Source organism: Coenobita brevimanus, chromosome 18 (assembly GCF_032717465.1).
Source record: "Coenobita brevimanus isolate Jiangsu-jjx chromosome 18, ASM3271746v2, whole genome shotgun sequence".
Classification (NCBI taxonomy): Eukaryota; Metazoa; Arthropoda; class Malacostraca; order Decapoda; family Coenobitidae; genus Coenobita; species Coenobita brevimanus.
In genome coordinates this window covers 38,732,483-38,757,005 of record NC_136971.1, presented here as the reverse complement: position 1 = coordinate 38,757,005, position 24,523 = coordinate 38,732,483, and the positions used below count along the sequence as shown (strand labels likewise).

At 43.3% G+C, this 24,523-nt stretch overlaps 1 protein-coding gene across 1 annotated transcript in view; it reads left to right on the top strand.

The window, feature by feature from the left end:
• Nucleotides 1-22,120: 22,120 nt before the first annotated feature.
• Nucleotides 22,121-24,523, top strand: part of LOC145391475 (uncharacterized) — a 148,873-nt gene continuing 146,470 nt past the window's right edge. Inside the window, exon 1 of the mRNA XM_080266086.1 lies at nucleotides 22,121-22,126. Coding sequence (XP_080122212.1) covers nucleotides 22,121-22,126 — 6 coding nt within the window. The remainder of the gene's footprint in view (nucleotides 22,127-24,523) is intronic.

Here is a 24,523-nt window from a genome sequence, read left to right as displayed (position 1 = left end):
GAGCTCTCTCCAAACCAGTCAGGGATACGGGTAGGGTGCTGTACAAGGTGCCCTAGGTCATTAAGGATAGAAAAGATGTAGGCTTGTTCACTAGGTGGATCAGTGAAAGGAGAGGAGTGCCAAAGGTGGTGGTGAACAATGAAATCTCCTAGAATGGAGATTTCTGAGAAAGGAGAAATAGATAGAATGTGTTCCATCGTAGAGGTAAGATAGTCGAAGAATTTTTCATAGTCAGTAGAATTAGGGGATAAGTAAACAGCGCAGATATATTTAGTCAAAGAATGACAGGAGTGAGTCTCAGTTAGGAAAAGAAGGTGAGGTTTAGAGGAGGAGAGGTGGTGCTCAACAGAGCGAAAGTTAGAGGAAAGGTCGTGAATGTTGCAGAAATGAAGAAGAAGTGAGTCAGACAGTGGTTCCAGGCAGCTCGAGTCATCACTGGGAGAGGGGTGGATGATGGGGGCATTTTTGGTCTCCCCCTCCCCCGGGGACTTCGAGGCTATGTTTTGAGATGCCATGATTTGTTGTTTGAATTTTGGAAAAGAAAGTGTAGTGTGTACTATGCATGTAGTTTGGTATTGATAGTTAGAGAAACTTGTATTGGAGAGCATGCTGGCCTACACTCTGTGTTACTGAGACACTGAAAAAGTTCAGCAAAGGGGGATGGTCAGGAAATAAGTCTTGTTGCTGGGCTCTAGTGAGATGTTCTCCAATCAATTCTTTCAGCCTCTGATGCCATGTTCTGCTTTGTCTGACTTGATCATTTTCTGGGAGTAGGTCATTGTGAGTTTTAGTGACATCAACCCTACCAGGAGGAGGATTATTAATTCTCTCGTACGATCCAATAATTGTGCCCTTACGAAATACCTTCTCCTTCTTAGTCGCATTAGTGAGAGGAAAGTAGACTGATTTCTCAGAACTGCCTTTGACCAAATATGGGTGACTGTTATGGCTGACCTTAGGTTCGAGATAAATGATAAGGTTAGTGTCTGGGTCTTCTCTTACAAGAATGGACATAGACTGATATGGATCTGCCTTCATGGTGGTAAGAAGACTGAATTGTGAGAAGTGTTGTGATGGATTTGAGGGTTCGACTGGGTCAGCCTTCACTCTTTCAACTTTGTTCCTTTGTCGGTGAATTTGATTCACAACATAAGGTGCACCTCCACATTCCATGACTCTCCTTACTCCATCCCACATGAGAGAAGCTTGACCTAGTATATCGCAACCTAGGAGCAGATCCTTATTAATATAAGAATTTGGCACTATCGGGAACCATTGTTTATGGATCTTCTCGTCTCCAACTCTGATTTCTGCTCGCAGCATTCCCAAAATTCTCAAAGGGGCGCCTGTGACTCCATGCTAACCAGGTGGGTTTCGCCATGTATTTACTTCTCCCCCAATTCACTTGACAGCTGATTCCATAATTAGAGTGTAGCTACTCCTGGTATCAACTGTAGCTTCTACTATCTTTCCATTAATCACTACTCTGATGGTGGGGGATGTACGACCACCGGTTAGTCATAACTTCTGGTGTGGATTTTGTGAATCTTTTGATTTAGAGTCATTTTGTTCTGGAGGTTTAGAGTAACGTCCAGGACACCCACGCTCTCCGCAACGACATCCGGGTCTGCGGCAGTCAACACAGTGTCTAGGAGGAGGTTTCCACCAACACTCTTGGAGACTATGTGATGAAGCTAAACAGTGGGCACAATATTTACCACTATACTCACGACAGTGAGAGGTGGCGGAGAAGCTCATCCCACTCACAACATAAGGCGCGCCTCTCCATTCCATGACTCTCCTTACTCCATCCCACATGAGAGAAGCTTGACCTAGTATATCGCAACCTTAATTTTCTGTTATATTACGAAATGTCGGAGATATAAAGGAATTATTCGAATGCTGACCTTGACTTGGACTGTTATAATACTTTGTTGACTCATATCTCTATCTTCCAACGAAAATTTCATTGTTGTTAAGTATATAACGGATTTCTTATTGCTTTTGACGATTGTATTGTCGACAAACTCAGTATCACATCTGATAATAAACAGAGTATCGGTTTAAGCAATAACGAAATCGAACAAACACCTCCAGCCAATCAGAATCTCGGCAGGAACAGTGTTGCCATACATGCCTGGCCAGAATAATTGGTATGAGGTATAGTGAGAGGTTGTTGATCAGTAACTATGGTAAAACAGGTACTGCACAGATAATGATGGAAGTTACGGCACGCAAGGACTACAGCTAGGACCTCTTCATCTGTCGTTGAATATCGAGTTTCACAGGGGTTCAACTTTTTGGAGAAATACCCGATCGGTTTGTTGGTACCATCTGATTGAATCTGGCTCAGGACTCCGCCAACATGAGTGTTACTAGCATCTATCGTGAGAATGAATGGTTGTTGTACCTGAGTTCTTGCTAAAACAGGGGCATTCATGAGGCAAGACTTGAGATGTTCAAAGGATTTCTGGCATTCGTCCGTCCAGGTAAATGTTACTCGAGATTTAGTTAAGTTGGTGAGGGGCGTAGCAACTTTTGCAAAGGATGGAACATGTTTTCTGTAAAACCTGTACATTCCTAGAAATCGCTTTCCTTCCTTTACTGTGGTGGGAGGTTTCATCTTTGCCACCGATTCAACATTCTTCGGATCAGGTTTGCTTCCTTTGGCAGAAATCTGACGACCTAGGAAGGTGACATCTTTAAGGCCGAATTTGCATTTGCTGAGATTTAATTTCACTCCATTTTCAGTAAGTAACAGGAAGAGTTGTTTCGGGCGGTCTAGTAAAGTAAGGAAGTCAGGAGCTCAAAGGATCAAATTGTCTAAGTAATTTCTAACCCACCCTTTTTGTAGGAGGGGTGCTAGTACTGAAGCCATTAGCCTGGAAAAGATCGCAGGGGAGCAATTAAATCCAAATGGGAGTCATCTGATTCTTTATAGTGTGACCCCGTCACTGAAGGTAGTGAGGTCACGACTTTTTTCATCTAACAGAAATTGGAAATACGCCTCTCGCATGTCAAAGAGTGACATAATACTGATGTCCGGCTGCTTGTTCAACTAGCTCATCCAATCGTGGGAGGGGTTAGATATCAGTTGTGAGGTGCTGATTCGCATGACAAAAATCGAGGCACATATGTTTGCTACTATCTGGCTTATTTACGAGTACAATGGGTGACAGCCAGGCTGCAGTAGATCATTCTATGATTTCCTTGTCCTCCATATCTTTTAGCATATCTGCAATGATCTGTTGCTTGTTTGGTACAGCAGTACATGGGTCCACGACTGGGCTGAGAATCAGCTACTTTCATATGAGCAGGAGAGCCACTGATGAGTCCTAACTCACTTTTGTCGAGAATAAAGAGAGGGTCATGCTTAAGGATTAACTGAGATAAGTCTTGTTGCAGGGCTCTAGTGATATGTTGCAAGTTTAGTTCTCCAATCAATTCTTTCAGCCTCTGAACCAGTGTCCCACGTTGTCTGACTTGATCATTTTCTGGGAGTAGGTCATTGTGAATTGTAGTGACATTAACCCTACCAGGAGGTGGATTATCAATTCTCTCGTACAATCCAGTGATTGTGCCCTTACGAAATACCTTCTCCTTCTTAGTCGCATTAGTGAGAGGGAAGTAGATTTAATTTTCAAAACTGACTTTGACCAAATAGGGGTGACTTATGACTGACCCTAGGTTGAGGATAAATGATAAGGATAGTGCCTGGGACTTCTCTTACAGGAATGGGCATAAAATTAGACTGATATGAATCTAGTTTCATGGTGGTAAGAAGACTGATTTACGAGAAGTGTTGTGATGGGTTGAAGGGTTCGACTGGGTCAGCCTTCACTCTTTGTTCCTTTGTTGGTGAATGTGATTCACGACATAAGGGGCGCCTCCCCATACCATGACTCTCCTTACTCCATCCCACATGAGAGGAGCTTTGACCCAGTACATCTCAACCTAGGAGCAGATCAGTATTTTTTATAAGAATTTGGCACTACTGGGAACCATTGTTTATGGATCTTCTCATCTCCAACTCCGATTTCTGCCCGCAACGTACCCAAAATTCTCAAAGGGGCGCCTGTGACTCCATGCAAACGAGGCGGGTTTTGCCATGTATTTACTTTTCCCCCAATTCGCATGACAGCTGATTCCATAATTAGAGTGTAGCTACTCCTGGTATCAACTGTAGCTTCTACTATCTTTCCATTAATCACTACACTGATGGTGGGGGATGTATGACCACTGGTTAGTCATAACTTCTGGTGTGGATTTTGTGAATCTTTTGATTTAGAGTCATTTTGTTCTGGTAGTTTAGAGTTACGTCCAGGACACCCACGCTCTCCGCGACGACATCCAGGTCTGCGGCAGTCAAAACATTGTTCGGGACGAGGTTTCTGCCAACACTCTTGGAGACTGTGTGATGAAGCTAAACAGTGGGCACAATATTTACCACTATTTCTGGAGTTGCTAGGTTGCCCTTTATTTACTCGCTCTAGGCTAGATTTGAGCTCGCAGACCTGACGTTTTAATTCTTTCACTTTGTCTTTCGGCCCAACTGGACTCAAGTGATCTGTCTGGTTTACCAAGATGGACGGCAATGGCTGATTCTCAAATTTCCTTTCCTTGACATTATTCTGGGCAAGCACTGCACTGACACGAGGGGTCCGACTCACTTCCAAGAACTGACATTCATGTAGTGCCATAATTTAAGTATTAGTATAAGCTAGTATTGTAAGCGTAATCTTAGATAATATTATAAATATAGTCTGTACAGTTCATTTATCTGTTAAATCTTATATTTAAGTCTAGTCTTAGTTGATATTCATAATGTGGGCATGATTCTGATATTGATAGAATTCAGTCAAGTTTTGATGTGAATATGATTAATGTTTATGCATAATGGACCAGTGCTTGCCAAGAAAGACGTGTAACTGCGAAATTTTAGTAGAGATTAAAAATAGCGAATGTCTTCTTTTATAATCTGATCTAGAGAATTACCTGCCGAAGTTAATAGATTTCCCGTTTTGTACTATGCAGTGGTGAATTGAAAATGTCTGAAGTAACAATATTGAAGATAGTCGTTTGTGAAGCACGAAATTCATGTTATTGAAACGTGTTTACAGTTACATAGGTACTGTATGTAACTCGACGCGGGTAATAAAACTGTTTGAATTCCTAATTGATTTGGCTTCGCTACGCTTGAAGTTCCTGTACATTTATCACAAAAATTTCAACATTGTAAGTCATTTATCTACGTATGTTAAGTGCGAACGTATCTTTTGTATTCTTTGAAGATCCTAGAGAGTCAATAATAGTATAGAGTAATCAGTTAAAGTTTTAGCCGATTCCTGGACACTGTCTTGGTTTAGTACAAAAAGGCACGAGGTGGCAACAACCGCCAGATCACCACTTCTCTTCATCATTGCAGGTTAGCGTTGAACTCTCATCATTACCCCCCCCCCTTTTTTCTCCCTCGTGTAATAAGTCATCATATACGTTCGTGAATTAACTTGGTCATATTTTACCCTGGTCCCTCATGTTCTGGTTAACGAGACCGCCACTTCACTTCATCATTGCAGACCGTCTGTTTCAAGCCACTGCCAATGCCTCACACAATGACCACCCCCCCCAATTTTTCCTAGTTCACGTAGCTTAAGTAAAGAATATATCGGCTGGTCCATTTTGATTACAATCCACTAGATAACAGTTCATATAATTACTGCCTATGATTCTTGAGTTAGACGAGTTTAATCATGAGAAAATATCTTGGTGGTAAATTTTGAATCTTCCTGCGAGTCCAACTGTGACCGCGGGATTAATATATTCACATGTATCATTAGTCTTTGAGTCTTCCCGTGAATCTAACTGTGACCATGGGATTAATATATTCTCGTGTATCATTAGTCTTTGAGTCTTCCCGCGAGTCCAGCTGTGACCACGGGATTAAAATATTCATGTGTATCATTATTCTTCGAGTCTTCCCGCGAGTCCAACTGTGACCACGGGATTAATATATCTATGTGTATCAATATTCTTTCAATATTAATTTAGCTTGTAAAGTTTCATAGTTCTAGTGATTTAAATCCTCATTATTATTTCGTTTGGGTTCATTCACAGTGAAGAGTAATCTGTCTTACTTCTTAATGTTTAGTAAATTTTAGGTTAAATTAATCCAAGTTCGAGTTTTGTTATCCTCCAAGGTATGGTACAGACAAGATTGAGTGGCCTGCAAAGTGTGCTTTATATCTAACGGCTCATGCACTCTCCAAAAGTTCAAGCTACCACATCTCCCAAAAACACTCAAAATAAGATCACGCCACCACATTTCCCATAAACTCTAATAAGATCATGTTACCCCATTTTCCATAATCTCTAAAATTTCCCAGCCTCACACTGGTGGTATCAAAAGTTTCTGATCATTACACTGGTGTCAGTATCCCTAAAATATCCTGGCATTACAAATACAATGCAGAACTACAGTTACTTAACCACAGTTATAGTTCATAAAGTTTACAGGGGGTGTGGGCAAAAAATCATGATTTTATGCAGTTAGGTTGGGAGGCCCTGGACCCAAACTAATTTTTCCCAGAAGAAGTTCAGTTTAAATTTTGATTATTTGAATTTCACGGAGATTTTTTGGTACATATGCCCATCAAAATTTGAAAATCCAATGTCGATGCTCCCTTCCTCCCTCCAACCATGCACCATCCACTGAGCTCTATAATATGGGAGGCTTTCTCATGGGTAACACAGCCAGCGTAATGTATGTAGCTGCAACCAGGGTGGCGCTGGTGTAGCGGCAGCCATGTTACACCTCGCCTGATGCCCACAGTTTTTGAGCTGAGGTGTTCATTGGGTTTTTTAAAGCAGCTGATGATTCAGTAATATGTAGTGCCATGGTCAGCTGTACAGCTTCTGGATGCAAAAATGGGCACAGGAATTCATCAAAGAGAGATGACATAACATTTCACAAGAAATATATCTTGTTGCTAATTCTGTAAGATTATTCCCCCCTGGGGTGGGGTGGGAAGATTCTTCCCCAGTATCCCTGCATGAATGAGGCCACTAAAGTGGGCCCATTTATCTCCAGTCTTTCTTTCCATGTCCTCTTCTCCTCTGTTCACACCCTCTTGTAGATACAGTATTTCCATGTTTCTTCCGGCCTTTATCAATCTGGACATTCGGTTTCATGACATGGATAGTGCCATAAAGAATAAGTTCTGCACTGCAGCAACCTGTGGCATTGTCTTATACTCATTGACTAAATGTACCCGATATAATTTGTTGAACTAGGTAGGAAAAAATCATAATCCATATATGTTTTTGTATTATGAGCAAAGAGTGTATCATTATTAATAACCACTGCTTTGTGGAAATAAAGTACTTGAATCTGAGTACTGGTGTTTCAATATGGTGGCCAAAATCACATGCCCCTGGCGGAAATAGCCTCTCCATATGCTGTATAGAGCTCAGTGCTTCCATGACAAAATATCACCACCCCGCTTGATCGAAGGGTAGCTGACTCCTATACTTCGCTGTTTAAAGCAGCTTAGGGTGCTCAGAATGTGTTGCAGCATCTATATAATGTAAATACTTATGAAACTGCACAGTAACATAATAAAAGAGAGTGATGCAAAACGGAATGAGTGTTATACTCGTATTGGTTTCAGATGTAAAATACTGTATTGTAATATTTTTCTCAACATTCAAGCTTGCTTTGAATTCTGTCTGACAGAATCATGTTGTTGAATAAAAGCCTGCAGAAAAATTGACAAAAACAAAAAAAAATGACGGAATGACAGACATGAGCCTTAGAGAGATTCATCAGTGTTGTTGTTTTACTCTTAACCCTCTCAGGCACAGTCACGCAATTCGCGTTCCATGTGGATTGTTCTAAAGAAGCACAATCATGCGAATCGCATTCCTAAACAAAAAAATTAGCCAAAAAACAAGTTTCTGGGCAATTTGTGTCAAATTTTGATGCGTTCTGGCGAGTGCCACGCTTTCCATTGGTAAGGCATTGGCAACACTGTCACTGCTCTGATGAGACACTGCGTAGCAGAAAAACCTCAGTATCTCACGAGCAGCCAGGCTGGAGGGTTGTGCGGCTGTAAGTTGTCCCTTTAAACCTGCCATTATTGAATTATTGTTATTGTACAGTGGTTTTTACTATCATGTGAAGTGATTATGTCTGTGGAACATAGATATATTGTTTGTAAAGCATTGGGGTCCGTTATGAGCCGTTAGTCCTACAGGCAGGAGTTTGGTTTGTTATACTGGGGTTTCCACTTTCCTTCACCCTGCCCATAAATGGTGAGTAGCTTACCTTTTTGCAGTAAAGGCAATACTTATATTTGTGAAACATTGTACCTGGATTGGTGAAACAACTGACCTACCATAGCAAGCATTATGTACGCCATAGAGATATGCAACAGTCGCTAAGGAAACAGGCGGTCACGTACGCCATGCAGTCGGGAAGGGAATAAGAGAAGAGGTTGGGATGGAATCATGCAATAGTGATTTATATTGCGTATGGTTTAGTGTGAAACATACGTATAAAATAGTGCAGCGAGTGTTCACCGAGAAATATTGCATGCAGTGACTGACTTAGCAAAAACATAGCGCAAGTATCAGAGACAAGAAATATGCCACAGCCACATATATATATATATATATATATACGTATGTTGTGCAGTGAATGTTCGTGGAGAAATCTATTGTGTGCATCGCATGTGTTTTAGGCAAATGTATCACAAGGAGAGGAGAAAATACGCCACAGACACACACACACACACACACACACACACACACACACACACACACACACACACACACACACACACACACACACACACTCACCCACACACACGCACACTTGCCCACACACACACGCACACACTACATAACTCCTCATCTTTCAGCAACTCGTTCAGTTTCCTGCCAGTATCTCAACATCTCTGGAGGAAGTGAGTTATCCGTATTTTGTTGATTTGTATATTGACCTACAGTGCTCGTCAGAAGTATGGAGCGCCCTGCGTCCCTCCTGAGAAACAAACCTTTCAACATTGAAAAAACATATAAATAATGCATTTTATTTACCTTTAGTGCTTCGTAGGGTAGCCTTTACGTTTCTTCACGGACCTGAGACGTCTTGGAAGTGAAAGGGCGAGGCTCCTGAGGTGCTGGAGCGGTATTTTGTCCCAGGAGTCACGAATGGCGGCTTCCAGCTTAGGCAGAGAGCTCACGTCCTTCCCTTGGAGACTCTTCTTTACGAGGTACCAGAGGTTTTCAATCGGGTTGAGGTCTGGGCTATTTCCTGGCCAGTCTGTCATGAATGATACCTCGCAGTCACGAAGCCAATTGGTGACCGATTTGGCCTTGTGAGCAGGTGCACCGTCCTGCTGAAACACTCGTGCACCTGTTAGCTCGAAGGAGTCTGGTAAATGATCACACAGAAGCTCCAGGTAAACATCCTGATTCACTCTGAGGTTCTTGGGAAGTACAACAAGCTTCCCCAAACCCTTCCCTGAAAAACAACCCCATACTATGAGTGAATCAGGATGTTTAACTGTGCTTTCTACATACCGTGGGTCAAGTGGGTCACTACCTTTGCATGCTCCTCTGTTACAGGTAACACTAAACGTTGCCTCATCAGACCACAACACTGACAACCATTGCTCCTCACCCCAATTTAGATATTTATTAGCAAAGGCAAGCCTACGAATTCTCTGGCTGCTAGAGAGAAGAGGCTTTTTCACAGGCCTGTGACTTGTGTAACCAAGCTCATGCACCCTACGAGACACTGTTCTCACTGACACCTCACCAAACACTTCTGGGTTGCTCTCCTTAATTTTCCTTGCACTCACACGAGGATTAAACTCCACTGCACGTTTTAAAACATTAACAGACCTTGGGGAAGTTTTCCTAGGCCTACCAGACCTCGGTTTCTTTGTGGGAACTTCACCACTGTTTTCCTCCCGAAACCGCGCACACCAACGACGCACTGTCGATCGTGCCACACCAACCAATTCACTAATTTCCTTTGTCTGGTGGCCTGCCTCCTTTAGAGCAATGATCTGGGATATGATTTCACTCGATAGTTCACGGGTAGGTGCCATAACAAAGTTTTGAAGGCCAAAACACTGCGGGACACTCGGTAAAAAATGGCGCAATTTGAGAGGGACACTCGGCGGAGTTCCTCTCTCTCAGGCAGCCCGTGGGCGACTGAGGCGGGAACCAACCAGCGCGTCAGAAGGCCCCAGGCTACCGTGACGTCATGCTCGGAGCTCAAACTTGTGGCTCAATTCTTACCCCTAAAAATGGGTGATTCTTTTTGGGCCATAAGTATTGCGCGCCCGGCGGACAACGCTGAATACTTCTGACGAGCACTGTATTTCTGTAGTTCAATATTTTTAACACAGATAATTAATGTTTTTTACATACACACATGAGATGGAAGAAAGTTGAGCTTCAGTACCAGTACCTAACAAAAAGACTAGTGGTCATGTCGAGTTTCTGAGAGCAATATCAAAAACCTTATGATATTTTACGTTTATACTTAGAGTAAGAAAAGAAAATAATGAAACGTAACGAGTGAAAATATGTACCCGTGGATGAGGCAGGGAATGAATGTTTTTTTATCTCGCGTGCGGGTGAGGAGGAGTAGTCTACGTTTGTCGTCCAATTACTCCAAAACTATTGGACAACGATTTCCTGTCAAAACCACGATAAAAAGCAGTAAATTCTACATATGTTCAGTATCAGAATATAAGCCTTTGGAAGCATTTTTTAATAGAAAAAGGCGGGGAACAGACTATGTTTTTTTCCTCGCTTGAGGTAAAAGTCGAAAGTGCTCCGAGGAATAATCTCAATTGGACGGCCAATTACTCGAAAACTATTAGACATATTGATTTCCTGTAAGAACCATGATAAAGAGCAGTAAATTCTACGTATGTACAAGACATAACAATGTGATATCTATGTTAAGAATTCGTTGTTACGTAGGCGGGAATATTGAGTATGCTATGCGTACATCACGAAAGTGACGTACGGACGTGAGTTCCCAGTTGTTTTTGTCGATTTACTCGAAAACTATGTATCAAAACCATTTTTAGGTCATTAGAAAGCTGGTGAAATTCTGCATAATATTATGTAATAAAAACATAACATGTATGAGAAAAGTTCAGAATTAGAGCTCCTTGAATTTTTTTAAAAAATGGCTTTCATTTTTGGCTATTTTCTTGAAAACTACAAATCGTATCACAACTGGATTTGTCTCTTTAGCAAGCTGATGAAATTCTCTATCAAAACTTCTAATAACATTTTCCTGTATGATGGAAAACATTCGAATGGTGATGTTGGGAAGTGAACGTGACGTAGCGAAATGTTTATTCACGGCCGCCTAATGTTGTTTTATTCGTGTTTTCCTGTTTTTTTGTGGTGCTTATCAGCTACAACAAACATTGACGAATAAGATGAGATAGGTTTCATGGCAGTATATTGATGTTTGGGTGGCGAAAATAAGGAGAGAATATGTGTTATTTGCTGCGTGCGGGCAGCCAGGCCGGGCGGCCTCACAGAAAAAAATCATGCGCCGGAAAACTTAAGCCCCTGTCACACATACGTGACTCAAGGGCCGACCGCGGTGCAACTCAAGGTCGTGTCCTAGTTGGCTCCAATGCCTCCTGACTGGCCCTGAATCTGCTCTGCTCATGACTGCCTAACGACCGCATCAGGACTGCCTCACGACTTGTCGTGACGTCCTCAAGAATGCAACAAGATCACAAGGCGGCTACGAGGTGACAGAGCTGAGTCTTCAAATTTGAAATTTAACGAATTTTTGTCAGCCATGACCGTGACAAGACTGCCCACGAACGCAAGACGACTTCATGACGTGTTTGGGGAATGCACTCCGACCCCCCAGGACACCCCCACGACTCCCCACGATCGACCCATGGGGCGAGGCACCACACCTGAACCACCAATGACACCAAGTGTGGGGTGGGGCATCACACCTAGACCACCAGTGACACCCAGCATGGGGCGGGGCATCACACCTAGTCCACCAATGACACCCAGTGTGGGACGGGGCATCACACCTAGACCACCAATGACACCCAGAGCATCACCATGGACCTCTCGTGTGTCTAGTCAGTTGATGAGGGACACACAGTCATAACAGTTTTTTTGTCGACGATAGCTCGATGCTCAATGACCGCATCACGACGCATCCAATTGAGCTAAGACTGATTCACAACTGACGTACGACACTCCCAACTGCAACACAACTGTGACGTTGTTTTTGGCAAGTCGTGAGGCCCGACGAGTCATCCCAGCGGCTCACTAGCACCCTAAAGAGTCCAGGCTTTTCGGTAAATCAAGGGACAATTGATGAAAAAATGCTTTATGACCTTGAGTCACGCCGCGGTCGGCCCTTGTCTTTTGTGTGCGACGGGCTTTACTGAAACATACTGTGCGCGAGAGGGATAATATCAGCAAACACATTTAGTAAGCCAGGTTGAGTATAAACTCTTCCCGCAAGGAAAAGGAAAGACAGACACTTGCTATTTGAGAATAAAAATAACTGTTACTTTATTGTTGCTAAAGACAAATAATGACATGCATCTTCAGAAAGAAATCATCTCCTAAATAAGACACAAACAGACACAGAAGATGGATTATTGATTCATGCTGACTTATTACATTCTTGACTTCTTCAGATGACACTATTCAGAATAAGTGATAACAAACCCTTCTTATAGAGGACAACGTGATAGGCAATGAGGGACTTTCTGGTGTCGTCTGCTGCCTAGCTGGTGAGCCCTATTTCGGTCCAGACCTAGAAAAGTAACATAGCTGTTGTGACTCTTCTATATGCCTGGATAAACTTACAAGAGTTAGCAACATTATAGACCATTAAAGTCACTAAAATACTCGTTGATAAAAAATATCATGCCCATGAATGAATACTTTTGACTGGCTATTATGCATATGCGTACATTGGGCTTCCATCCGGCAATCCCTTACACACAGTCATTTCGTTGTGTTGCTGATGAGTTCAGTGCAATTGGCTTTCATATCTACATTCGTATCGTCTTTTTGAGTAAGACTAGTGCTTTCTTGAAGCTTGTCATTGCCTCAGTTTTCTGAAATTTAATATTTGCCAAATATCACCACTTGACATCAGTTTCCATTACGCCATAGGTGACCGTCCCCATGGCAGGATAAAACATAGCTCACTTTTCGCTAGCTCTCTGTGAAGGTGGATGTGTGTGCGGTTCATTTACTAGACCATTATGGTGAACATTTATTAGGTAACAACATGTAGTGCTGCTCTCGGGTGTCTGTCCTTTACTTTCCACCTTCCTTCTTTCTTTCCATCCTCATCTGTCGTTCTTTACTTCATTTCTTCCTCGTCCTTTTGTCCACAGGTGACTACAATCCCTCTTCTATCTATCTTTCCTCTTCCTTCTGTCTATGGGTGACTTTACACTGAGTGAAAAGCCAAATGGTTTCCTGTACACCTTAGGTAGCAGCACATTAAGAACCTGATCCTTCGCCAACCACATTCTTCTTCTCCAACCACGTTTAGCCTTCGTCTGTTTCTGTAAACACTCTTGGTGGCCTTTTCTCAAATCCGGGACTGTCCCTCTGGTGCGCATGCACAAGTGTATTGGAGAAATGTTAAGAGGTATATTTTACAAACTAATAAATTACAGGTAAGACAATGGCTGTCATGTCGAAAATCGGTGTTAAGAATGAATAATGATCGGGACTTCATATATGTATGGGATCAACGACAATATCCAACAACCAAAACAACATTTATGCAAAGAGAATTTGTGAAGTACAGTACTAACATTTAAGAAGCGAGTCTACCATTGTAACCCATGAAATAGCACAAATTAAAAAGATCATTCATATTGGTTTTGAGTTTTCTAAGTAGTATTTTATTATTCTCAGTGATGTATGCCATTACTATATCTCACAGTTCGACAAGGGATTAAAAATAATCCACAAATATTACATGCATGGTAACTGGGAAAGAGCTGGCGTAGGACCGAATTAGGTAGCAGACGACGCGCTGAAAGTTCCCCATTGAGCAGACGAACAGTCTCTAAATCATTATTTCACATTGATGGCTACTTCACTCCTGCTAGAAGCCGGCGATTTTATTCAGCATAAGTGAGAACAAAGTCTTTTTGTAGATAAAGACGTGAAAGACAGAGAAAGAGGTAAAATAATCAGGACAAAAGTGAGGCAACTACAGCTTCCCCCCACGAGGTATTAAAAAACACACAGATCATAGTATATGACAATGTTTGTTCATGAATTGTCATTCATTAATATGAAATCATGTTTCCCCTGTTTTTCAGGACCAGTTGGATACATTTTGATGTGGAATCACTTAGATCTCTAAAGTAATCTAAGGACATTTCTTTGCACCAAACATTTGTCAGTTCAGTCTTGAGGCTTCACAGACCGGGTGTCTTCTTCTCTTCCATGATTTTCTTCATCTTTGCCCAGCAGTTTTCTATCGGATTTAGGTCCGGACTGTTGCCAGGCCAGTCGAGGACCTCAATCTGATTATCCTGAAGCCATTTTGTCACCTTGACTTGTGACATGGAGCTGAATCGTGCGTGAAAAAGTCGCACCCACGAATAGCAAAAAAGTTTAACAAATGATCTTTCAGAACTTGAATGTACCAGCCATAATTCACCATCAAGTTCCTAGTAAGAAAGTAGAGGCCTGTCCTTCCCATTTCACTTGAGAAACACCCCCATACCATTTTGGACTGTGGGTGCTTAACGGTTGGCACCATGTAAGCAGAGTGACGAACCTTGGCAGAATGCACTTGGAACACTTGAAATGTACTTTCATCAGAAAACATACCTTTTCTCCACTCATCCAATGCCCAGTGTGCATACTTCTTGGCAAACTGAATACACTGCTTCTTCATGCAGTCAGTGAGAAGCGGTTTCTTGGCTGTGGTGCGGCTTGGCAAACCCAGCTTCTTCTGCAAGTGGTGTTGGATAGTTCAAATTGAGATGTCTTGTAACAGCTGGGGACGCATTCTTTTCAATTCTGCTGCTGTCAGTTGAGGATTCTTGATTACTTCCCCCTTCAGAAGCGTATCTGTACCTCTAGAAGTCGTCATCTTCTTTCCACCACCATGCTTGTGCTCTGGTACGACATCAGGTTGCAGGCCATGCGCTGCAGCAAGAATCTTCATGACGGTTGACTTTGCACTTCCACTACGGTCACAAATCATATTGATAGGGACATTATCCTGCCTCCATTCTATGATACGGACCCTCTCATCCCTTGAGCAGTACTTTCCAGACATGACAACTCGACTGTAGGAAAATAACAGGGCAAACAGTAATGCACGTGAAAAAAAAGGGAGGTGCAAGCTCAGAGCAACGGGAACATACACTCCCACTCTCGAATCTGAGCAAGCTGAGTGTTTCACCTCCTCCCGCCAACACCAGAGGAGTTGCTAGTTGCTTCTTGCCCCAGAAATTTACTTGTAAGAGGTGGAAACACAAAGCAGAGACAGACAACTCTCCCATAGCAATTCTGTGTGTAGGTCCTAAGTCAATTTGCGGTGGGTGTAGTTTCTGAATTATCAGTTCACATTACTTGGAATTATCAGGTCACATTAATTGGTATTGCACTGTTGGTACTGCCAGATGATTTTTATTCAGTTGAAGTGTAAATATGACTCCTGGACAGGAAGATGTAAAGCCTATGAAGGCATACTGACTAACAGACAAACACTCTCCTAATATATCATTCATCAAGTAAACTGCTATTTTATTATTGGTACTGGATGGTAGTTTTATTATGCTTAGGATAGAACATGCCTCACCCGTTACACAGCTTTTAGTACTTACTGCATAACATTAATTACACCCACGCTCTCGAACATAGAGTGAGTGTTATTTTTTAACAGGATTCAGTCAGGCTCGTAATGACCTGCCTTCTTTCCCTATTTTATCACACATTTTTCTGTGTGTGTGTGTGTGTGTGTGTGTGTGTGTGTGTGTGTGTGTGTGTTCGCAGTGAGTTACCTCTCGATCAAGAAATCAAGGAAGGTGGTCGTAGTTTGGAGTGGATGGAGGGAGGCGGAGGGGATGCGGTTTAAACTTGTGTCTGAACACATGATCATTTATGGTTTCCTGACCACGGCCTCCTAAAGGCCTGGATACTTTCTTTGGATCACGAGTGTACCATGATAAGCAACAAGGGGCTTACGACTGACCCCTTGTGCACACCATTCACGGGAAACTCATCACTCAAGTCTCCACTAACCCATACCTGGATGCGAGCACCCACATACATGGCCAAAACGACCTTAATCAGCCACTCCTTGATCCCGAGCTTTCTCATTGCCCACTTCACCACCTTTCATGGGACTCTGTCAAAGGTCTTCTCCAAATCAACAAAACAAAGTACAGTTCCCTTTTCTTTCCTATATAAATTTCCCGAAGCTGTTGAACGGTGGATATGTCATCAGTGGTCCCTTTGCCTGGCATAAACCCAAACTGCTTCCAATCAGGATTCACTCTTTCTCTAATTATACCTTCATTATCTGATCTAAAAGCTTTATGCCTCTCTAATTTCCTATTTCCAGGGCATCGCCCTTCCCCTTGTACGCATTCACAATTACGCTCTTCAGCCAGTCATCTGGGACGACACACTCATAAATGCCAAACACTGGATCTGCTGGCTCCAAACCTTCCCTGTCCGAGTCAGACTCCTCGATCAACAGCTGGCTGTAATGCTCTCTCCATGCATCTTTAATATCCCCCCTGTTCACCACTACCCTTCCTTCATTCTTCACACACAGCTCACTTATGATATCCCTATTTTCACTCTTCATCTGATTTACCACCTTAAAAACTCATACTCTTCCCTTCCTGACGATTTAGGTTATCAAGTAAAAGTCTCCTTGACTCAGACTTCACCCTATAAACCTCATCTCTAGCCCTGTGCTTGGCAGCCAAGTATTCCTCTTTGTTACCACCCTTGTTCCATTCCCAGAAAAGCCTTCTTTTCTCCTTAACTGCATTTCTACACCCTTATCCCACCACCAAGTCACTTTATGTCTTGGTGGGCCTCTTGTCCATCCACATATTGAATCAGTAACTGCCCATCCACATACTGAATCAGTAACTCTCAAGATGTTGGTCTTGAGGGCTCTGTACTGTTCATTAGCACTTCTACTCTCCTCATCTCGATATAGAAGGCATCCTCTACTACTTGGTTTCTCAGCTTCCATATTCTAGGTGCATAGGTCCTCTTTTTCATCACCTGCTCCTTAACCCCTTAACCGCGGGGCTTCACTTTCATGACGCTTGGGAGCAAGGGATCATACCGCGGGGCGTCACTTTTGTGATTCTGTGTTGTTTTGAATTCGCCCGGGCTTTCAAGTGGTGGCTTGTATCATCTATCAGTACTGCCAATGTCCAACATTAGTCAGCACTCCTAATCTCATCTGTACTCCCATCCATTGTTGACAATTTAGCCATTTCTCCCTGTTCTTGACTCCCCTCCCTACCTCCCTTCCATTACCCTCTCCTCTCGCCTGCCCGGCCGTGCTACGCTAAGTAAATCTTCCATGGAATTTTCCACTGATTTCATCCATTGAAATAAGCCCTATGCCCTATTCTTATACCAAATAATATATACAAAAAAGAAATAATGTAAGTGAGAGTGCCATACACCTGGAATTGGCTAATTATCACCTGACAACACCTCACGTGCACTTGTTCGCTAATTTTCGCTGTTTATTTCCCCTTGAAATATGCCGTATAATCTATTCTCGTAATAAAAATATATAGTGATCCCTCTAATATCCGAACGCCCAATATCCGAACATCCCCACTAACTGGACATAATTGTCCCGGAATCCAATATTCCAAAAATGGGCCAAAAACCGCAAAAAATTCGAAAAAAATCTGACTTTTTTCCCTCACGTAATGTGGCGCCGAACGGCTGTTTCACCATGGTCCCTTCACCCCTTCCTTCCTCCCCCTCCCCCCTCCCCTGTCAGGGTTGCCATTTGGTAGTTTTCATTACCAAGTATGGGCCAATTTGGTAATGAAAAATCGTTTGGTAATGAATCAGAATAATGCATTACCAAATGGATTTTTCACATGTATGAGGATACACAGGATGGAGATGGTGGATTGCTTGCTCTCTCTGATTAATCTGCTACCCTACATAGCGTGAAAATAATCAACATGGTGTTAATTGTAAGGAGTGTGATTACATGTATTTCCACTTGTATATATAATTAGTGAAGAATAAATGCTAGCTTTACGAATTTGGTAATGAAAAGTTAAATTTGGTAATGAAAGTTGAGGAGATTGGTAATGTGGCCGTTGCGATCTGGCAACTCTGCTACCCCGCCATCATCAACAGTCACAGCCAAACTCTGATCGAGAGCAGATGCTTATAGCAGTGCAAGCCACAGGTGCTTGTTTTTTGTGAATAAACTGGAATACCTCACCACTAGCCCCTAAAGTGCGGCCGTCGACAGCCGACCCCCCCCCCGTGTGACGGGGTTGTATCGCGGTCTGAGTACCTGTAGGAAAATATTTGCCAAGAATCAGAGATTAACCCTAGAACATTATAATTTTTATGGCAGATAGTACTTACATTCAGCTTTCTCCAGAGACAGGTGTTGAGCCTTCGTGGACTACCCAAGGACTTGTGGAGACTTGCAAAGTTGGATAACAAAATCTTCACTTTCACACGTCCAGCAACCCGGTTTCCCCTCTACTACAGCCTCAGTCTGTCACAGTACACTTTATACTACAACGTACAGGTAGTTTGGAATCCGTATTTGTACAATAAGCACTGAAAATAAGGCTAAACTCAACGGAGCGTACGGCCGACATGCAGCGCGGCGGCGGTCTTCCTGTCACTGAACAAACATTTCCCTTTTCACAGCTAAAAACACGTATACTACATTATTTTCCATCATAGTACAGTACTTCCCAAAGGCTCGCATGTCACTATTACGGCCATAAAAATCACTGTCACTGCCAGTATTGTGAAGCGGGAATGAGAAAGACCACTGCGGCGCGCTTTTATTCTGCCTTACGCCAGTCACTTTATTCTCGTTCCTGTCAGCCGCTCACGCTTCATTTCTATCGCTCACTTTCACTCTCGCTGTCAGTTTAGTGCCTAATTCATCACTGTCACTGTCATTACTTATAAAAATAATATTTCCTACACACCAAACTGTCACTGTCATAACATAGAATAGAAAAATTTGCTTTCAGCTTCTCACACTGGAGTGACTGTCACTCTCAATACTTATATTATTACTATGTACAATAATTTACACTGAAATCACTGTCACTGTCAGTGCTTTTACAACTACATACACTAATTTACACTCAACTGACTGTCACTGTCAGTATGTACAAGAAAACTAAGCACTAGTATCACTGTCACTCTCAGTATTATTTACATATTTCCACCCTTATTTTCAATATCTACTCAGGCTGTGGTAGTCAAAGAAACACGGGTAAGCGCACAGGGGAATCTGACACTCTTTGCACTGCAAGGAGGTGAGTCTAAAAGTTTGATCTTGATGGTTTGTGTGGCTGCAAACATAGCACCTCCTCAGTGCTTTCCCCCTCTTGGCAGTGCTAGGCAGTGGCTCCAGGTGGTGTCGCTGAAGGTAGTCCTGGCACTGTAGGCGGTCTGGACGTGTCTGTGAGTGACGCCTGGGACCTGATGGCAGTACCTGCCCAAAACGCTGAAGCAGCTGGTAGACACAAGTCTTTGAAAACCGCCTAAGAGAGTAGTTAGCTGGCTTCCTGTTCTTGATCTTATACAGGATGAAGGCATTCAGCATACACATATCAAGCAAGTGCAAGAACACCTTCCTGTACCAGGGCCGGTTCCTCCTCAGGCAGTCAATCTCTCCGATCATCATATCGGACTTGTCCACCAGCCGCATATTGACGTTGTAGTCAATTACAGCATCAGGCTTCATCACAGGCTCGCCAGTCCTTCTGTCGACCTTCCCTGTGGCTTGCATTTCCCCCTTGTGTACTGTGGTGAGCATATTGACGATCCTCTTGTCGTGCCACCGTATCGCCAGCATCTTCTCTGATTTCTTCGGGTGCATGTCTCCCCGCTTTGATCTTGCAGCCTCGGGGAAGGCAGGGTAGTGTGCCCTATTGCTCCTGACAGTGCCACAGGAGCTGACGCCGTGCTCTGAAAGGTACTTGGCGAGTTTCGGTGCTGTATAATAATTGTCAGTATACAGGACATGATTCCCGCCGAAGTACTTTTCCAGAAGCACTTTCACCACAGAGCCAGAGAATCCAAGGGGGTCGGCCTTGTCCAAGTCCACATTGCTGGCGGTGTAGATGACGAAGTCTAGGATGAACCCCGTCTTGCAGTCACACAGCACGAAAAACTTTATTCCAAACCGGTGGTGTTTGCTTGGAATATGCTGCACGAACCAAAGACGGCCCCTGAACAAAACCAAGGACTCGTCAATCACTACTTTCTTGAAGGGCCAAAGGAACATCATAAACTTGTCCTTGATCATGTTCAGGATTTCCCCTCACTTTCCATAAGGGGTCAGTCTGGGAAGGCTCATCGTTGTTTGCGAAGTGCAGGTACGTCATGAGTTGCCTGAAATGATCCCGAGTCATGTACTTGTTGAAAATGGGTGTGGGGCAAAGGTCGTCAGCACTCCAGTACTCCTCGAGCTTGTGCTTCCAGTTATGTGGCATGAGAAGCATCAAGCCGATGAATACAAATAGTTCCCGGATTGTCACAGGAACCCATGCTGCCATCCGCGACGTGGATGGCGTTGCACCTTCACCTTCACGAACTGCAGCACATTGTCCTTCGTACCTGTTGGTCTCAGTACAAATATGCTGCATGACTTCGTCATCCGGGAAGGCCAACAGGTAGTCCAAGCATTCACCACCCTCGGGGACAGGGAAGTCAGCCTGGATCCCACACCCAGTTGAATCAAAGGGCAGATCCTCTGGCACAAAATCAGAGCCTTCAAACCACACGAAGGCGTCCAGAGTGCCCTGCCTAGGCTAGGAGTGGGTGGGTGCATTGGAGGGTGAGGCAGGCCGTGTGGCAGTGGGCGAGGCAGGCAGTGAGGCAGTGGGTGAGGCAGGCAGTGAGGCAGTGGGTGAGGCAGGCCGTGTGGCAGTGGGTGAGCTAGGTCGGGAATGTGCGGTTGTGGTGGTGGTGGGGAGAGTGGGAGAAGGTTCAAGGTCACTCACAGTAGGCTGGGTGGTGAGTTGCCTAGTGCGATAAACCTTACCACTAATTTTAGCACTAGGAGACACTTTTCTACTCATGCCAGCACGAACACGGGGCCTATGGAAACCTCTACGACTACCAGACTGCCTACTTCCCTTCCGAGGTGGTGAAGGAGACTCCGAAGACTCTGGAGAAATCACAGCAGACGATGATGACGAGAGAATGGGGCTGGAGGTGCGAGGCGGTATGGCGGCGGCCTGACCTGTGGTTGGGGACAATGGCCGGCCTGTGGAGAACAGTGACTGGGAACCGGGGTCACCACTTCGCTTCCTCTTGGTCCCCTTGCCATACGCCACTCCCTTCTGCACTGGAGCCTTGCCTGACGAAGTACTAAGCACAGCAATTGCCTCTTCCTGCACCTCAGACTCAGCACTCGATAAAGTGTCTGATTCTGCAAGGCTCGATAACACACCAACATCACTACCGTAGTCCATAGAGGCTTTCAGTAATTCTAGGCCTATAGCAGACTCACTCAGGCCCTTTGCACTCCCTAGTAAGGGTTTAGAAGGGGTAGAGGTCACAAAGCCCTTTTTCGGAGGGCTTGAAGGCACTGACTTGGAAGAGCTAGAATTCGCCATAATGTCACCTTGAAAGCCTGCGGTAAACTGACGCTAAACAGGGGCAAACCGCGCGAAAAAAAGCTAGTGTGACGACTGGGGAAACAAGTGTTTCCAATTAGCATAAGCTGCTTGCGAGAGGAGAGCGCAGATTGACATTTCTTAGCAGTCAGCGCGCTGCCATATATCACAGCCAGGGTGGCCGGGACGCGGTGGGGGGTGGGTAAAATAAAAGATACTTGGCAACAATGGAGGTCAGTAGTACAAAGGTCAAGTATGCTAATAGTAGCTAAAGGGTGGCGGTACTGATAGACAATACCAACTTGAACCTGCTTCCCCGCGTTTATTCAAAATTAACTCGAATCGCAAACGTTACGATCCGCTGTTATGTCTTTTTCGGCGAGTGTCGCAAACGCGACGACGCGCGTTTTAGGGGCTAGAACACACGGGAATTTACAGCGTTGTGCAGTGTTAAGAAATTAGAATTTAGAGTGCAGAGGATTAAATGTAGACTGCAAACTGGCGGTTCAAACCAGTCTAGGAGCCAGGGACTGTACACAGAATGTTTAATATTGTATCAACTCACCTCTAAAACCTCATTTTATGGTTCTTTTGCATTTATTTCAGTCTTTTATGTCCCTTATTGGTGTGATTTGGGTCTTAAATAGGTGCAATGCATGTCCAGAGGGAGTTGTATAGGTGTTTTTCTGAGTTAGGGTCCATAAGTATAAGTCCAGGAGGCTGGGGCCCAATATCCGGACAGGAGGACAGGATCACTATCTGGTCATGCCTTTGGCTCTATTACGTTGGATAATGGAGGGATTACTGTATAAGAAAGGAAGGGAGAAGCCTAAGTGATATTTACATTCACCTGGAACTACCTAATTATTGAAGGCCACCACACTGTATTCTGCGCTAAGTAAATCTTCCCTGGAATTTTCCACTGATTTCATCCATTGAAATAAGCCCTATGCCCTATTCTTATACCAAATAATATATACAAAAAGGAAATAAGGTAAGTGATAGTGCCATACACCTGGAAATGGCCAATTATCACTTGACAACACCTCACGTGCACTCGTTCGCTAATTTTCGCTGTTTATTTCCCCTTGAAATATGCCATATAATCTATTCTCGTAATAAAAATATATATAAGGAGGGAAGGGAGAAGCCTAAGTGATATTTACATTCATCTGGAACTACCTAATTTATTATGTATTGTCTAGATTTCCTGCCAATCATTTCATAGCTATATAGTAGCAGCTCTCACAAGGCTGACGTTGGCAGTAATGCACTCTCCATAGGCAGGCCACCCCGGCCCACCAGTATCAGTTTACTGTCATCTTTCAAGGTGAAAGTACGTCGGATTCGCGCCTGCTAAATTCTGCCGCTTTTTAGCCCCATGCAAAGGGCCCTGTGACCTCTACTCCCTACTAAACCTCGTGTGGAAAGAGGTAAAGGGCTGACAAATGATAGAGAGTGACTACGATCTTTCTGGTGAGTAAAACAGTGCAAATGGAAATGTAAATAATGTGTAAACAGGAAGTGAAAGCAATGAATGTAAATATATGTGAACAGTGGAAAATAGTTTTATAAGTTACTGCAAGTGACAGTGCCTAACACAGTGTAAATAAAATAGAAATGTAAATAATGTAAATAAAATAGAGAACATAAATAGAAATATAAATGAGTGTGTATTATATATATACTAGGAGTAATGAAAGTTAGTTTCACTCTAGCATGTATGAATACTATGAGCTATGAGAGTGAAGGTGAAAGTGACATTCACTCTCAACGCTAGTATACAGGACGAGAAAGTGAATGCTACGTATTTTACCGAAAGAGAAATTGAATGCCTGTAGTGACAATAAACTACTATTTCTGAAGGAAACTTATGGATAAAGACTGTAGATATATATAAGTGTTATATAATAATAGAAATATAAAGTGTGAGTGTTTTTATGAATAATAAATGACAGAACACCAGCGGCGAACAAGCGCAAGTGGGAAGGTCATACGCGCTTGTACTTTTCATTGCTTTCACAGTTTTTTTTTTTTTTTTTTTTTTTTTTTGAGTATGGATTCCAAACTATTTGGGAATCATAGAATAGTGTTTCTAGTGATAATATCAGGCTGTGGTAATCATATTACGGGTTGTCGGGAAGTGTAAAGTGGAGACTTCGTTACCCAACTTCAGAGGTCTCCACAAGTCCTACGGTACTCGACGAAGGCTCGACAAACACCCCAGGAGAAAGCTGAAGGTATGTGCCATAAGCATATGTGATTTTAATATTCTTGGACTAATAACTGATTTTTGGCAAATACAAGTATTTTTAGAGAGTCTGTCGGAGCGCGAATATGCCCGTGGGAGCCGCAAGTCAAAGCAAAACAAGCCCGCAGTTAAGGGGTTAAACACCATGCCACATATCAATAACTTGTGTTGCTGCACGCACTCCTCATTCCGTATGACTTTACCATCCCTCACTAACCTCCTATCAGCCCTCCTGACCAGGATATAATCTGTCTGGCTGCTATTAACCCAAGACTCGTATGTAATCAACCTACTCTCGCTTTTCCTAAAATGTGTGTTAGAGTTAGGCACGGCATGCAGTGGATGGTTGGGGGTTTTATGCAGGGTAAAGGAGGTAGAG